The sequence below is a fragment of the Hoplias malabaricus genome, chromosome 9, assembly GCF_029633855.1.
Source record: "Hoplias malabaricus isolate fHopMal1 chromosome 9, fHopMal1.hap1, whole genome shotgun sequence".
Classification (NCBI taxonomy): Eukaryota; Metazoa; Chordata; class Actinopteri; order Characiformes; family Erythrinidae; genus Hoplias; species Hoplias malabaricus.
Genome location: NC_089808.1, coordinates 40,088,368 through 40,106,920, shown reverse-complemented (window position 1 = coordinate 40,106,920; position 18,553 = coordinate 40,088,368). Strand labels below are relative to the sequence as shown.

Genomic DNA, 18,553 nt, shown 5'->3' with positions numbered 1-18,553 from the left:
AAATATGCATCAAAACACAGAGCTGCATATTGATGCCTTTGATTTTAATCCTGGGCAAACACAAACTGGCTCCGCTTTACACGACTCCGTTTGACAGCTATTGTTAGCCTCTACAGCTACTGACAATACTGCACTACACTAAGTGGCCAGAAGTTTCTGGACACCTGCTTATCCAGGGAAGGGCTTTTACAGCGAGTGTGTTGGACTTTCCTGCTGTAACAGCCTCGACTTTCCTGGGAAGCTTTTTACATAGATGTAGGAACATTTCTGTGAGGATTTGATGGCTGAGAAGGAGTCTGGTGTTTATTTGTGGATCCCAATGCCCAAAGCTAAAGAGATTTTTACTTCTGTAGCCAACACTAAGACGCTGGACATGATGATCTTCAGAGAATCCCATTTCGTTTCAATTCATTCATTCATTCATTATCTGTAACCCTTATCCAGTTCAGGGTCGCGGTGGGTCCAGAGCCTACCTGGAATCATTGGGCGCAAGGCGGGAATACACCCTGGAGGGGGTGCCAATCCTTCACAGGGCAACACATTCACTCACAAACTCACACCTACGGACACTTTTGAGTCGCCAATCCACCTACCAACGTGTGTTTTTGGACCGTGGGAGGAAACCCACGCAGACACAGGGAGAACACACCACACTCCTCACAGACAGTCACCCGGAGGAAACCCACACAGACACAGGGAGAACACACCACACTCCTCACAGACAGTCACCCGGAGGAAACCCACGCAGACACAGGGAGAACACACCACACTCCTCACAGACAGTCACCCGGAGGAAACCCACGCAGACACAGGGAGAACACACCACACTCCTCACAGACAGTCACCCGGAGGAAACCCAAGCAGACACAGAGAGAACACACCACACTCCTCACAGATAGTCACCTGGAGCGGGAATCGAACCCACAACCTGCAACACTACCTGCCGCCATTTTGTTTCAATCTGCTACTTAAATCGTTTGTACTCCCACTTTATAAGAGGCACACACAACTGTTTGGACATGCTGCAAACCTGAGCTACTAGCTTCCAGCTCTGGAAGTACTCTGTCTATGTCAACACTTCCAGATATAGTATTTCAGGGGACAGGGGAATAGAGCAAAAGGCCTTTGTCCTAATGTCACACCTTAAGCTAATATATAGAGTCCGCGACGCAGCGTTCCCGAGCGGAGCATCCGAGAGAGAATAAGTAAAACTTATTCTGCTGTAAAAGCAGATCAGGCCACAAGTTCCTTCCCCAAACACTGCTATCAGCTGAAAGATTCGCCCCACGGGCTGGATGCCGCTTCGCCGTGGTCTGGAAGAGTTAATTAGCCAAAGCTCTGGCTGTCCGTGCATAAGCTAATGATGATCGATGCTTTTAATTAAAGGTTTTTAGCACCAGCTGATTGCACCTGGATCTCAGCTGGGTAGCGGGCCACTCTCTCGGCCCAAAGTACTGCACCTGCTCAGGAGAGAGAGAGCACCTCAGCACTTTAAAGCTGCTTATTATAATGCAAATATTTTTATCCGCACTACCTGATGAATATGGACGCACCGTTTTAGAATAAACTTCTCTGCGCTCTGAGAGATAAAAAGGGGCCGAATGGTATTTTAAGGCCCTTTGCTCGTATTACTTTTCCATCCTCCCCTCTTTTGCATCCCACCTCTAAGTATTTCTGGAGCTGTGAATGTAGCGCAGGTACACTGCACATTCAAATATTTGTAGACACCCCTTGCTGTCCAGTTATTCTCAGTTGCACTAACACTGCATTAATAATGCATAATGCAGAATGGGACGTTCTGAGGGTCTAAAGCCAGTTGTTAGCTAAAGGGGTTTAAAGCTCTCCAACACTGGGATGTGGACAAGGGGAACTGGGCCCCAGAAATAATCATCCAACGTCACATCGACGAGAGATAAAGTGGTACCTATTCGCCTGATCGAGTATAGAACTGCTCACAGTTCACCATTAGCGTATGCTGCTTTTCCACTGCATGGTACCTACTCAGCCCAGCTTGGCTCTATTTGACTCTTTAGTTCTTGTTTAGTGGCTGTTCTCTCGTGGTTCAGAGCGAGTCGAGTAGGGACTAAACCGTGGCGTGTAAACCTTGCAGAGCGCTGATTGTCCAGAGAGAGTCGTCACTCTACGCCACGCAACGCAGACGACCAGCACCAACTCTCCATCTGTAAAATCTCCAGCTGCAGCAGAGATCACGTTTGTTTTTATCCGACTCACGACGGCAGCTCGTAAAATTACGCCGTGGTCTTTTGAAGAGGTTCAAACGCTCCTTGGATCTGTGGCCGACGAAAGAATCCAGCGAGAGCTGGACGCTGCAACAAGGAAGGAACAAACTCTACTGATCTGTCTGAACTGATGACGGAGCTGGGTTCAGTCCCAAACAACAACAACAACAACGACACGGCAATAGATCATGAGTAATCAATGCTTACTGCCACTGTTGGGGGCTGTATTAATGAGCAGGTACCATGAACCAAAAAGTGAGTAGAGCAGTGTAGAGTGGAGTAGGTAAAATGCAGTGAAATACACCATTACTCTACTGCATTAACTGCTTGGACTTTTTTCAGGGGCTAGAACTGCTCCTGCTGCTTAGTGAATGTGGACATGATTTATGGCTCATTTTCCAAACACCTGCCAGGTTCAATTTGAGTCTCTACCAATACATGCTGGAACACTGCTGTGAGGATTTGATGGCCAGGTACTGTAACTGGATCTTTAGATCCTACAACATCTGAAAGGTCAGTAGCACTGTGACTCTGTGGAACACCTGCTCTTCTGTGAAGACTGAACACTAGATGCTAGAACATGGCTGTGAGGATATGACGGCAGACACAAGAGCCTTCCCAACACAATTCACTCATCCCAAAGTTATTGAAAGTAGCTACACCACTTGAAAAAACACACACACACACACACACTGTACACCACTCTAGCTGATGCTTGGCATTGGGCTTAGTGACCTCAGGCTTGTAAACTGTGGGTGCAGTTGTGTCCACAGTAGGAGGAGCACCTTTAAGTAGCTGCAGTCAGTCAGTCAGTCATTATAAGAAGCAGTCTACAAACATTGTGACACCGCCTTCGAATAAATCCCTGAGTAATAAGCCTGCAGTTTGAGGGGTTGTTTCCCCAAAGATGCTAAAGTTGCACTTCAGGAATGATTGTAGAGTTTCAAACTTAGAGAGAGCGAGGAGAAAAACACAGCGAACTGCTGATCTGCAACATCGCGCTCTACTGGATATAAACTGGGTCTTCAGGCCTGTTTGTATTAGGCTGTCAGTCAAACACAGGAAGTGTGTGTGTGTGTGTGTGCGCCTTAAGATACACTCTTTACCCAGAGAGCCTTCACTTCTCCAGTAAACCTGCCTCCTTATTAAAATCACGAAGACCAAGAGGACACACTCTGCTGGGACTGAATGACATCAGAGTGTGTGTGTGTGTGTGTGTGAGAGAGAGAGAGTGTGTGTGTGTCAGCCAAAATATTAAAATCACCTCATTATTTCGACACTCACTGTCCATTCTCTCAACTCCACTGACCACACAGGAGCACTTTGAAGTTCTACAATTACAGACTGTAGCCCAGCTGTTGCTCTGCATACTTTGTTAGCACTCATTCCCTCGTTCTTTAGCGCTCAGGACCCCCACAGGGCAGGCTATTATTTGGGTGGTGGATCATTCTCAGCGCTGCAGTGACACTGGTGGGTGATGGGTGTGTTAGTGTGTGTTGGGATGGTGTGAGTGGATCAGACACAGCAGTGCTGCTTTCCTTCCCTTTGTACAGTTGTTCATTTGTAGGTATACGATTCGATGTCCTCAGAGGTGTGTTAATAAGTGTGTGTGTGTGTGTGTGTGTGTGTGTGTGGCAAAGTTGTAAGATTTAATTTCAGATCTTTGTCCTTAATTAATCTCCTGAATTGCTGCCTGGGAGATTCAGTAATAAGATGTTCCTCTATAGCGTCATTTAGCAGCAATCTATGATTTCTCAAACATACAGCGAACAAATGGCATAACTGTGTCCACATGTGCTCACACTCATTTGCATATTCAAATAACATCAAGAAAGGAAGCTCTCTGTAAATACAACAGGCCAAATATGTTTGCTAATGCCATTGAAATTGACTGTGACGTGTGTTTAATCTTAGATCTGCCATATTCATGTGCGTCATTTGAAGAGAAGAAACAGCCCAGAATGCAGTGGATATGAGGCTGAGGAGATTGAAGTGGACAATTACTGTGCCTCCTCTGGTCAGGACCTCAAAATACTAAGGCTACGTGATGCAGAGGTGTTCCAGACAATTGTTTTTGTAGATGTCCTTGCAAAGGTGCACTTTCGTTTCTAGGTGCATGTAAATTTAAGCTGCTAATGTAGTGCCTGTATTTTCAGTCCTGCAGTTGTTAGAGTCTTGTCAAGACCCAGGTCTAGATTCATTAAGCTGCAGAGGTGACTAATGTAGCATTCATAATTTTCTGGTGTGATGTACTTCCTTGGACGAGGGGACAAACCCTGCTGGAGGACAGGGGTGTTATTCTTTCTGCAGTACAACTCACGATCTACCGACAGCACTGAATTAATGAGTGGTGGTTTTACTCCCAGTGCTACTTACAAAGCTTTTCAAGACCACCAGAGGGTGCTGCATTTTTGGGACATTAAGGAGTTGCCTCAAGCAACACCACCAATGTGCAGCATTCACTCCAAGATTGACCAATATTATTGATGAGGATGATCAAGAGGCCAGAAGTGACCATGGTGTTAGATTTTGATGTACATCGAGATCACACACCAACTCTGATTCATTAAATACCCTCTGGGGTCGGCACTCCCGGTGGGATAAATCAGATCTTACGCCAAAACACTTACGCAACTCAGTGGGTTTTTGTCCTAGAAACATAATAAGCACAGCCCCAGAACCCTTAAAGTGTCTACTATTCAAATATATGGAGGTTGAAAAGAAATGTGTGTTTACCTGGTTGTAATAGAAAGATTAGTAACAAGAGGCATGTCTCTCTCTGAGACTCAGACCATGACCCTTAATAGCCCACCCATTCATATTCATATGATAATATCATTCTAAACCGTCCACTCTTATTGGAGGTTTTAGGTCTTCTCAGATGGACACTGCTGCTTTTTCAGTACAGTGGCCCTGCACCCAGGCATTGGGGTCCACACAGAGTACAGGCATGGCACCACCTATTGGGCAAAACAACACCACCTCCAGAATACACCCAAGCTTTCCTAGGACTCCCATCCGAGTCCTGGCTCTTTGGGCCGTACTAAAAAAAAGCTGTGATTTATACAACTGAAAAACCCTAACCTATCAAGTTCATCAAGTTTCACTCTAGATCCCTCTTCTCTTTAGGGGAACCAGCTTGGCAAACATATTCAAGCAGTAATGACCTAGATGCAATTTACCCATCTGCTCTGACTCTCCTTGATAAATGACGCTTTTAAATATGGACTACAAATTACACAAAGTGCACTGCTCTCTGACGGAGAGAATTAAATGAAGGAGATGCTGGCAAAGCCCTGCTCTGACCAGTTTTGTGCTGTGTATTTATCTCAAAATCATCTCATCAGCTTTGATTTCTATAAACACCCCTATTCACATATTTACAAGGATTAAGGCTGCAATCGGCCATGTTTTCAGCTGGGGGCGCTATTAGCAGGCAACCAGATTTTCTGTGCATCACTTTTTAGGGATGAAACGGTCAAGAAATGCATTTTTTCTGTTCCACCTCTTTGTTTCTACCCCCACTGTCCACTCTCTCAGCTCCACTGACCACACAGGAGCACTTTGTATTTCTACAATTACAGACTGGAATCCATATGTTGCTCTGCATACTTGGTTAGCCCCCTTTCACCTTTTCTGTAACGCTCAGAACCCCCACAGGGCAGGTGTGATTTGGGCAGTGGATCATGGTGTTGGTGGATCAGACACAGCAGTGCTGCTGGACTTCAAACTGAGAACAGTCCACCAGCCAACAACATCCAGCTGACAGCGTCCTGTGTCACTGATGAAGGACTAGAGGACGAGTGACACACACTATGCAGCGACAGATGAGCGGCTGTCTCTGACTTTACATCTACAAGGTGGACCAACGAGGGAGGAGTGTCTCATAGTGGACACGACTCCAGCAGCTACTGCTGTGTCTGATCCACTTGTACCAGCACAACACATACTAACACACCAGCACTTGTATTGTCAGTAGAGCTGAGAATGGACAGTGAGTGTAGAAACAAGGAGGATATTATATTTAGCCTATTTTATGATTAGAAAAAGTTAAGCTGCATCAAGGGCTTTCTCCTCTCTCTTCTCAATTTCCGTTTCTCAAAGAAGATCCCCCTTTTTTTATTGCCTCAGAAAACAAAACAATGAAGATGAAGCGTGCCGAGGCCATATGCTGAACAGACTGTTGTTCAGAGCCCACGCTGTTTCACCCCATTCAGCCGACATCTTAAACACCACAAAGGCCTGTGTTTGTAGTCTCCACACCCTCTCATCTGTCACTTCTCTTGTGGGTAAATACACACAGCCTCCGTCAACCACAAGCCACTCTAACTGTTTCTGTTTCACCTCCACCTCCTGCTTAGTGCCGGACTTCAGAAGCCCACCGCTCAGCAAGGGGGAACGTGAGTGGTTTTCAAAGGAGATGCTTAGAAAAGGAGCTCCCTGTCTGTTCTGCGCAGCGGTGGCTACACTGTAGTGGGTAACACCCAGCACACGAGGGTTCAATTCCACACCAGCGTAAGGACAATTTCCCCCAGTTAGTGTGAAACCTCTGTGGAATTAAATTGACCCTCTATGGCAAATGCAGTCGAACAAAACCTTTATGGTCTGGCTCTTGCTCGGCATCGGACGTGGTGGGACATCTGTCTTCCCAAACTCACCGTGGGGACACCACAACACCTCGGCCCTTTCCCTGCCCCCCAGCTGTAAACATCCCTCCCTTCTCACTGCTGAAGACCCCCTCCTCAAAATCCCTTCCTGAACAATAAACTTCGTACAGACAATGTGCCTAATGATCACAATCAGATTGGTGTGTAATCGGACCATTTATCGAAGCATTCAGATTCACTTGAGAAATCGGTGCCAATCAGATTCCAGCTTTGTGACAGCCAATAATATCACAGAACGATGTGACATCATTATTACAAAGTGCTGCTCTTCACACAGCTTCTCAACACACTTTTAAAAAGAGGGTTATTCTAGGGTTCTTTAGTTAATGCAGTGGTTCTAGTTAGAAGCATGTGTTCTATATAGAACTACTTCCATTCTGTTGAAATGGTTCTTAAGATTGATGAATGTTAATATGGTTCTATGTAGCACCGGTTCTGTTTAGCACCAAAAGTGGGTTCTACTGTTGTTACAAAGTCTGGCTTGTTACCACAGAAGTGCAATTTTTAGCACTGTATAGAACCATACACACCACATTCTCCATGAATCTGAAGAACCATTTCCCCAGTTCTATACAGAACATTGTCTTCACTATGTACACACTTGAAAATGATGTTTCCACAAGGGTTTTTTAGTAAAGAAAATGCTTCTATATATAACCCGGAACACGTGAACTTTCTGCATGATTAAAGGGTTCTTTGCATCGTCGAAGGGTGAACACTATTTGGTGCCACAAAGAGCGCTTTTTAAAAGTTGCTGTATAGAACCATCTATAGAACATTATCCATCAATCTGAAAACCCATTTATGATGCAAAGAACCTTTTCATGCAATAGGTTCTTCAAGTGTTCAAGTTTTTGCTAGAAAACCTGTGTAGAACCATCGTTTTTTAAGTGTACATCATGGAAGAACCCTCTTTTTTGAGATGGAGATGAGTTTTGTGGCGGCACGGTGGCGCAGCAGGTAGTGTTGCAGTCACACAGCTCCAGGGGCCTGGAGGTTGTGGGTTCGATTCCCGCTCCGGGTGACTGTCTGTGAGGAGTTGGTGTGTTCTCCCCGTGTCCGCGTGGGTTTCCTCCGTGTGCCCCGGTTTCCTCCCACAGTCCAAAAAAAAAAAAAAAAAAACACACGTTGCAGGTGGATTGGCGACTCGAAAGTGTCCGTAGGTGTGAGTGTGTGAGTGAATGTGTGTGTGTCTGTGTTGCCCTGTGAAGGACTGGCGTCCCCTCCAGGGTGTATTCCCGCCTTGCGCCCGATGATTCCAGGTAGGCTCTGGACCCCCCGCGACCCTAAATTGGATAAGCCGTTACAGATGATGGATGGATGGATGGATGAGTTTTGTTCTTCTCTTGGACATAGATACAGTCTTCTTTATGGTTTTTAAAATAAAAGTGAGGGTTCTACACAGAACCAGCTGCAGGGTGAAATGGTTCTTCAGATTCATGATAATGTGGTGTATATCACACTAAAAAGGTTCTTCTGTTGTAGCCAGCAGGACTTGGTTAGAAACACTGTTGGTGCAATTCAGAACCGTTTACATAAAAGGTGCTAGATCCGTTAACACTTTTTTCTGTAAATCTGAACAGCCATGGATTTATTTTTTTTTTATTTTAACTGAACCTTTAAGTACATATTCTTATTTATGGTGGCTTATAACGCAGTGACCACTGCATTAACTAAAGAACCTTAGAAGAACCCCCTGTTTAAGAATGTACCAAATGATTTGAGCATCTGACAATGTTGGAGACACCCTACACTCTAATTATGTCAGTGTTTAGGCACAGCCAAGGAAATCTGAAATAAATCACGATGTGCGTTTACATTCCCTGAGCAATCAGATATAGGGCTAAAATCTTGAGTGGGTTTTGAATCTCCAGGTCTTAAACTGATCTCAGAAATGGGAGTAGACAGTTTACATGACCACTCAAATAGTCAGATAACTGCAGAAATCCTATTCAGAAGGGATTATTAAGTGCAAGTATACACACCCGGGACCCTAGGACCCTGGGGCTGTGTGGAAGGGACACTCCATCCACTCGGACAATTGTGCCACACTTTGTTAAAGAAGAACAGACAGAATCCTGCTTTCAGCAAGAACAGAGTTGACGAGAGGAAATGTCCAGTCAGCGGATTTCTAAAGAAGTTGCAAACATCAATAGTGAATGTGAAATTTGATTCCAGTCGGTGGAAGCTTTGAGTCGTGTTTTTTTTTTTTTTTTTTCCCGAGATGTTCCATAGGGAGAGACTGAAGTGGCAAATTGCATCAAGTCCCTCGGATACAAAGGCACTACACTTAGACCCCTCCCTCCAGCCTCGCAATGACGTGCCCTTCGCTTTGAGAACCAACTTTGAGGCATATGTTCTGAAGGCTCCCCTTCATTAATCTTAAACCCTAGACTCTGGATAATCGCAGAAAAGGCTGCAGTCATCATGATTTAATTCGTCAGAAAGACGCCCGGTCTTTGCTCAGTTCCGGAGGACCAGTTTTTCCCTCCTATTCTCAGGCAATTATGGCTATAGCTATGTGCCTATGTGTTATTTTCCTGCTGATGCACATTGCCTCTGGAAAGCAGCTGTTACTAGGTTACCTGGTGCCCAGGGACCGGCCCCCTGCTCCTCCAGGCCCCCCGCTCCTCCAGGCCCCCCCATGGTTGTCATTCTGTCGCCTTGTGCGGCTCTGACGATGCAGTGGCCCCCGGGTAATGGTTCGTATGGGAGTACATCCATCTTCCCCAACATGCTCTGGGGACACCACAGCCACAGCTCCACGGCCCTTTCCCGCCTGCCAGTCGTAAACATCCCTCTCTTCTCGCTGCTGCAGACACACACTCATGACAGAGGTTTCTGAACCCATCCTGGGCCACTATTTGTTTGCTCAACTCTAACCCCCCTAGCCCAACTGGTGTGGATTTTTATATAGAAGTGTAGCCAGCTGCTCAATTAGTGGATTTGTTTTTGTAATCTAGGGAAGTAGTAGTGACCTCTGCTTTTCTGATGTAACATCCTCAATGTGAGTTCGACACTCTCCTTTTGTTCCTGCTTACACCCCCGCCCCAAGGCTACCATTCATTTGGTAAACATACCTAGACCCACTAATGTGACCAAACAGCTTATATACATCCAACATCTCTCTTGAAATTAGGGGTGTTAGTAAGGCATCTATGCCTTTCTAACAGCATTAACACTCTGGAGTGATTTATACCCCTTTAGATGATCCTTGGCATTTGGCAAGTTGATATTAAACATATTAATGGCTGCTCCAGTCCTGTAGGAAGAGGCGTTTATTTCGTTTTTCAACACAGAAGAGACATCAGCCTTCAAAGATTTTATCTTCAGCAAACCACAAGGAAAATAATAACAGACTCGGAACACATCTGTACGTGTTACACTGTAGTTACTATGTAAATACGCAGTAATAACATAATAATAAACCTAAACCATTTAAAGTTTAATTTGAGTGTGTAAAGTGTGAAATTGAATACAGATTAGCCCTAAACACATCAGCAGGAAGCAGGCGGCTGTGGAATCTCGTTGACATTGCCGTCATAGTCAGTGGGAGGTCATGTTAGTATACCGCGGCGTGTTTGTTTCCACAGCATGTGAACCTTCCTCTCTCATTGTTAGCAGCTTCTCAGTGGGTCTAAATTGAGTTAACCTCAGTCGAACAGGCATTCTCTAATTGCTTGAAACTTCAGCAGTGTGAGTGTTTGCCGTATGAGGCAGTGAGCACAGATCCCTTCTCCTCAGGAAAGAAATAAAATCCTCTGCAGCTCTAGGGGGGTCGACTAAAGAGGGTGGAATTCACTCTGTCGAGGATTCTACAGTCCCAGAGGGGGATCTGAGCCTGGAGAGGAAGAGAAAAAGCATAGGATCTTTACAGTAAAAGCTGCTGGTGTTCCCTTCTCTTCCCCAGACGTCCCACCAGGCTGAGACACAAAAGCTTTGTCTCTACTTTTTGAGAAAGATCTATGTCCCGCTTTATAGTAACTATCTCTAATAAGTGTGTAGTTATATATTTGTGTTGCTACAAAGCAATGCACTGGTTGGATAGAATAATGGGTGACACTGCTGCCTTCCACATGGCAGAATGAGGTCCACTTACCCTCAGGCAGGAGCGCCACACTGTACCAGTAAAGTGCATTAATTGCAGATACATGTGTTATGCAACAGTGTGAATTCTGGCCCACAGTAAGTTACTGAATATTTGCACAAGCTGCATACTGCATATGTGAAATGGGGGAGTAGGGGCAAGAAGGCATTGGGGTGATGATAAATGACAATAATTTGCCTTCACTCAGTCTTTCATATCCTCAGAATAATGCGGTGCTGCAGCTATTGGTTTGATTTCACTTGCAATAACATGTAGAGTGGATGAGGAGTCAATTCCAAAGGAGTCGAATCTTTGAATCTTAGGTGTCTGGACATTGGGGTGGAATCAAGTGGCGTGACTCTAGGAGTCAAAATGTTTAAAGTGATAAAATTTAGGGTACGTTGGTGTTTGCTCTGTCTGTAGCTGTGTTGGTTAAAATCGTCGAGTCATTTCTGTTGGCTCTAGCAGCAGGAGTCAGTTGTGTAAAAAACTATTTAATAATAAATGTAAGTATTAAACAAATATAAGAATTTGAGGGAGAGTAACAAAAAATGATATATTTAAAACTGTTAGTTTTTGTACTATTCTGATAATGTGTATATGTTCTGACAGATCTCAGTCGGCCTGTAACTAACTGGTGGTGGTGATGCTGCCAGCTCTCTCGCTTGCACTGCCTGACAGTTCTGAGCAAAATCTCTCATGTGGACAGGAATATTCAGGGTTTCATCCCCATTGGCTAATGAGTTTTTCAGTGGTAGCTCAGTGCAGCATAAGTGTGTATTCTCTCTCAGGTTTTTATTTTTATCATATTTAGGAAGTCTTGTTTGAGTGTGTAGGTATAAATATGTTCCATATTATTTAGAGTCTGAGTCAGTCACTGAATGAAAGTCAAAAAGAGTAACCATAGAAACAGCATGTGAGGTTTTGGCGAACACAACAAAGGCCAAGATCCAGTTTACGGTGTTTTAAAAAGTGTGACCTTTATGGATAGTGGCTCCAGTTTGCCATTCGTTCCAGGTCCAGTCGAGGAGGGTAAAATCTGAGGGAACATTTTTTACTGAACTTGGAACACATTGAGTTCTGGACACTATACATTAGTAGTAAAATAAAAACATTTTGTTTCAAAACTGAAACATTAGTTACCGTACGTAGTACGCCCCAGTCTCTACAGTTCAGTGTTCACTATAACGGCTTGTACTCTTCAAATCAAGTCCCTCCACATGGGGGCACTATTCCCAGCTTGGGTATACCACACAATACCACACAATGACCTGTCAGTGTATATAAATGATTAATAATTGTCCTGTCCAGTCGCCCCGCCCCCTTCTCTAAGTGTGTCCAATCACAGCTCTGGACCTGCGTTCATGTGAGAGAGCACAGATGAGGTTAAATGCAGCAAAACAGCACAACCAGTGCAGATAAATAAGAGCATTGAGTAAAAATGGAGAAGAAAGAGAACCAAGCGAAAACAGCTAAAATCCAGAGCTTCTGCTCCTCGCTCCTCACTGCTGTGCACTCGGGGTCGGGGTGAACAGTGAGCGGCTCATTATCATTTAAAGGAACAGGTGCTGAAAGTGGGCGTTCCGAACACGGCTGTTTACACAGGGGGAGAACACTGCTGTGGGGCTCGTGGGGTTTGGACCAAAGCGGGTCACAGATGTTTCATTAAGAAACAGAACTGTGTTCCACTGTGGAGACGATGGAGGATGTGGTCTCTTTTATCACTGTATTTGCCTTCATCTGGAACCAGATTAAGAATGTAATTCATTGTTTGAATGTCTGTCAAATATCAGAACTGTAAATGTAGTTACACATTAATAACATACATTTTATGAAATAACAATGTAAGAACTAGTGATTATTTACTGACAGATATATTCCTATTGTACTGTTTACATAAATATATCTACATCCATCTATACACACACCCCTACAGCCACTGAAAGCCCACTGCTTTTATGTGGTGGTCTTGGATAACACAGCAGTGAAGAAATGGAACTGCAAATGGCTGGATTATGGGGAATATGGACCTCCTTTCGTTGCCCAGTGAGATCAGTGATGTTGTTTATGCATCACGACTGAACCGTGAAGTACACACACACACACAAACACACACACACACACAATCACTTTGGCCTGCGAGACAACCTTTCAGACAGAGCTGGCATGGCCTTGTCTCAGCCCTTGCTGGGGCCATCTCACTCAGGCGGGGGTTTCTCCAGCTGGACGCTTGGTTCCACGCTGGGGTCTGGATAGATGAGAGTGGGGGGCTGGTCTGAGTCAGTCACACCCGAGTGGGAGGGCTGTGGAGCTGAGGATATCGGCCAAAAGGCCAAAATACATCCACCCCAGGATCTAGGGCTGGACACAGAGTCTCTGCCATCGCTTGTGTTTTCGCTGTGGTCTCAACCCCGGGTTTATTTAGCATTTCCTTCAAATTTAAGACCACAGAGCTTGTCTGTGCTCTTAGAAAAAAGACATCAGAGTGTGACACACAGACACCGGGATGCGACCCCTTACATCATTACTGTTAAATCAAAAGGTTCTGTAGAGGTTAAAGACTGTAGATGGATCCACCAAGACACAACAACCAACTTAAAGGAGCAGTGTTATTCTTCATGTTATGCAGCTGCCTTTATACTGACACCTAGTGGCTGGGATGTATATGAGAATCAAAAGCTATTTTCAGCATTTTAGAGATACATGTTTTTCTCTGGACAGCAACAATTTTCTCCTGAAATAATGCTTCTCGTGGACATCAGGCCACTTATCCTTAAGCAGATCCCTAAGCAATAATTAGAACCTATTTATATAAAAATACAACAGACAAATTTAATAAAAAATATTACAAATAAAGATGCAGCCAATAGGTTTCCTCTATTTTATACAAAACATAAAAATCCAGCCAAATTTTACAAATCACTTTTAAGCAGCTATATTCTTAACAAATGTTGTCTATAAATAAAACCTTTCCAACTGAATCCTGTGTGAGATTTCATTTAATTTTCCCTCAAAAGCAACAGGCCTTGCCATTTCCACAGCACAATAACGCACAGTTCCTGTTGTTCATGTGATTAGTTGCTTAGTTTATTACTTTCTTATTGCTCATTCAGCTCTTTTCCTTCGTGTTAATTATGAATGTTATTGGGTTTCACTGAATTGGCTGACCTCCCTCTCCGGCCGTGACATGGAAATGTAGATATTGTGAAATGACACAGGAGTCCCACAGGAATTCAGAACTCTATTATAGGGGATGATATTTTTCTATAAAATGGAAAAAAATGCAGAGGCACCAGATCCATGTAAATTGGTTCTGGAACACGTGTGCTGCACAAGGGTACAAGAGCTGACACAAATTTAGCACTAGCCTTGTGTGTGTGTGTGTGTGTGTGTGTCTTCCTGCCCTGCCCCAATGATTTTGAACAGAATGAAGTGCTTATAGAGAAAAAGGAGAATGACTGAATGAACGCGTTCAGTAAATACACAAGGCACCAGAGCAGAACTGAACAAAATGTAAATGTAAACATTGTGGTTCAAACACTGACCGCAATATGAAACAAAGCTTGGAAAACAGCGGCTGTCCAAATATCTAACAACAAACTCAGATCTGGGACAGAATTATTCTGATAAATAAAAAACAATCTCTCTCTTTCTCTCTCTCCCTCTCCCTCTCCCTCTCTCTCTCTCTCTCTCTCTCTCTCTCTCTCTCTCTCTCTCTTTTTCTCTCTCTCTGTCTCTCTCTCTCTCTGTCTCTCTTTCTCTTTCTCTCTCTCCCTTTCTCTCTTTCTCTCTCTCTCATTCACTTTGCTCTCACACTCTCTCACACACACTATCTCTCTCTCACTCTCATTCACTTTGTCTGTCACACACTCACTATCTATCTCTCTCTCTCGCTCTGTCTTTCGCTCTCTCTCTCTCTCTCATTCACTTTGTCTCTCACACACTTTCTCTCTCTCTCCCTCTCTCTCTGTTTCTTTCTCTCGCTCTCTCTATCTCTCTTTCTCTCTCCCTCTCTCTCTCTGTCTCTCTCTCTCTGTCCCTTTCTCTCGCTCTCTCTATCTCTCTCTCTCTGTCCCTCTCTCTCTTTCTCCCTCTCTCTTTCTCTCTCTCTCTTTCTCTCTCACTCTCTCTCTCTCTCTCTTTCTCTCTCACTCTCTCTCATTCACTTTGTCTGTCACACACTCTCTCACACTCTCTCTCATACACTCTCTCACTATCTCTGTCTCTCTCTCTCTCTCATTCACTTTGTCTCTCACACACTTATTCACTATCGCTCTCTCTCTCTCACTCTCTCTCATTCACTTTGTCTCTAACACACACTCACTAACTCTCACTCTCTCTGTTTTTCTCTCTCTCTCCCTCTCATTCACTTTTTCTCTCACTATCTCTCTCTCTCTCTCTCTCTCTCTCTCTGATTTAAACATGGTGAGATGGAAGAGAAGACGAGGGGTCCTGCAATCCTTGTTTGGATGTTTTTGGAAAGAGCAGCACTTTTTCAGTGTTATTGACTGTTGAGGACGGCTGGCCTCCTTTATTTTCCTCACATTCCCAAAAAGTGCCTTTGTTTTCCATAAAAAAATGCCTCACATTCTTCTCCTCCATGTCTTCTTTTCTTCATGCATCCAAATAGCTTGCTGTTCTTCCTCAGACAGATATTGACTCGGCGAGTTTATTTATGCTCGCCGACTTTAAAAGTAGATGCCAAAAACCAAGAGCTGATTCCAACTCTGATTCGCCAGCACTCTCAGCACAAATTAAAGCATCAAACCACAGTGAATCCACAGTTAAACCAGTACACCACACACCTCCAGCTAGTCCTGTACCTTAACACTTTACAGTCCAGGGAACACATGAATAACAGATACGTTATAGGACCTACAGAACTCAGCACACTGGCATATTCTCAAATAAATCAATGAAATGTAAAAAATAAAAAAATAAAAAAAGCATGCTGTGGAGCAGCTACAGACAAGCCTAAGGTCACACTTTGGCCTGTGGAGCAGTGGAACTGAGTTATCTCAGTGAGTGAGCATCCAAAACTAATCCTCCAACATCACTACAAGACCTCTTTAACATTTCCCCTGCCATCAAATCCTCGCAGCAATGTTCCGATGTGTTGCAGCTGCAAAGATAGTCCAACACCTGATGTATACCTTTCAGAAGAAACACTAAAACAGCAGGTTGCAGTATGTTCTGCACTGGAACGGTACAAACTCACATTTAGCAAAAGTTGAAAATGGCCACAAGGGGGCACCATGAGCACCATGAGGAATAACCTCCCAATCCAGTAGTTAGACACATCCTTCTTTAGTCCTTCATCAGTGACACAGGACGCTGTCGGCTGGATGTTTTTTGTCGGTGGACTGTTCTCGGTCCAGACACTGAGGGGTTTAAAAACTCCAGCAGCACTGCTGTGTCTGATCCACTCTACACCAGCACAACACACACCCACCACCACCACCACCACAGTATCTTATTTTTTCCAAAATTATGCGTGTTCTGAATGCTCTGAACGCAGCCCGAGTTTCTTTCAGACACGATGTTAAAAAAAAGAGGTACTGAGATAACTTCGCGCCCCAATTAGGAGCCTTTTAATGAGATTTAATAACTTATGAGGCTTTCACTTTCCTCCGCTGTACAGTGCAGCTATATATAACTCTGCATCAATATTTATATATATATATATATATATATATATTCCTGTGTATACATATTTGCTGTATTTTCCAGGCGCAGTTCTGAGCATCACAGCCCTTAAATGAATGCGGTTTGGGGAGTGTTGACATTCCTTTCTTGCAAATATTAATGTGAACCCAACTGCAATCAGCCGAATGGCTCAATTTTTTGACAAAACGAGCCTCGCAGCCGCTAATAAAATATTCCATTAACATAGGATCATGTAGTTTTTGCCCATTAGCAAAGTGCTGATTGGCCAAAAATATTCGTGATTATGCAGCCGTTAGAGACGGTGGAGCCATTATTTCTGCACGTCCTCGCATGACTCACTCTGCTGCAGTGTGTGTGTGTGTCACTTGTCTTAGTCACTAGAGGAGCATGGGGTCTGGCCCATTTCTGTCATGTGGCTGCACCTGTCCAAACACTTCTGATACGAGTGCCTCCGTTAGTTAGGGTTTGGCGACTCTGAGACTTCACCCTTCACGTGTCGTACTGTAGCTCTTTGCTGCGGGTGGATGCCGTTATGCTTTATTATTCACTTATTAACTCCTCCATCTCCCCCACAGCCACGAAGCACTCCTCTTATATTTACATTCCCACGGTTACTCCTCACGGCTCGCGGAAACAAGCGGAGGAAGTGTGGGTTCTTAACCCCCTTTCATATCATTTGTGCCCGTGGATAAAGCCTTTGCTGTTTGACTGAGAGTAGAAGATCTTCCAGAGCAGACAGGGTTTTGAGTTGACACAAGGGCTAATGATACAAATAAAGAAAAATGCCAGACATATTAATACCTATTAATCTTAAATTAATCTTCACATGCTTCACATTGTAATGGCAAACCAAAACAGAAGTGTCACACTGTGTAGCCCTGTTAAATAACCCACATCAGCTGTTATGACTCTTGTTATGTCTCATTAGGTGAAAACTCTAATCACATTAATACATGGTGCACCATTAAGGTGGTCAATTTACCACCTTAAACTAGCAAACAATATCTATGGAAATTAATATTTATTACCTTTGACATCTCCCTCTGTACAGTGCAACTATTTTGTACAGCTACCTGCTTTGTAGACCCTGAATGAACGAGTTTATGCTCCGCAGGTTCCTCACATGAGGGTAGCCATGTTTAACCTAGGTCTAATCCCGAATGTTCTCTACATCCAGGCCACTAGGTGTCAGCTCAATAAGAGCCACTAGAAAAAAAGGTCTTATTGCTGAACTCACCTATAGATTTTGTAGCGAGTGCTGAAGCCTTGCTGGAAGCGCTCCTTGAACTCGGTGTACTCCGGGCAGCGGTGGAACGGCCCTTTGTCGGACAGGAGCCAGTCCAGCTGACCGCTGCTGCGGCCAGACACGGAGGAGAAAGGCGAGAGGTTGTAATCCAGGCGCTCAGCCGCGGCCAGGAGCCAGCTCAGAGGACCCAGAGGTGCCCAGGGCCACAGGAGCATCAAGAGGAACCATCTAACGACCACGGCTCTGGGCCAACACAACGCCATCCTGCCCCTGAGGACCTGGGACCAGCATTCTTCTGCCAATCCCTCTTGACCTGCCCGCAAAAGAGGGAGAAAGAGAAAGAGGATGTGTAAGGTGAGTCATTTCCAAGTCATTATTTTTGCTGTTTCAGATTACAAGGTGGAACTGACTCTAAATTAGGAGGAGTGCTAACTGCATGTAAGTAAACACAGAGTGAAAGTGCTACAAAACCAAACAACTCGAGTTTCAAATGAGTTTCTTTAGTAATTCAAACAATGAATAAACCCTTCAGAGTTACACTTCAGCAATGTACAAACAACATCTTTTTTTCCCCCTCAAACACCTTAAAAGACGCAAAGCTGCTGAATGTCAACACACCAGAAAGAACAATGTTTTCCAAGAATTG

The 18,553-nt window shown here is 44.3% G+C and overlaps 1 protein-coding gene across 1 annotated transcript in view; it reads right to left on the bottom strand.

The window, feature by feature from the left end:
• brinp2 (bone morphogenetic protein/retinoic acid inducible neural-specific 2) overlaps window positions 1-18,553 on the bottom strand; it is a 174,806-nt gene that overhangs the window by 91,380 nt on the left and 64,873 nt on the right. The window contains exon 2 of the mRNA XM_066681828.1: window positions 17,899-18,220. Within this exon, the coding sequence (XP_066537925.1) occupies window positions 17,899-18,170 (272 nt within the window). The 5' untranslated portion in view covers window positions 18,171-18,220. The remainder of the gene's footprint in view (window positions 1-17,898; window positions 18,221-18,553) is intronic.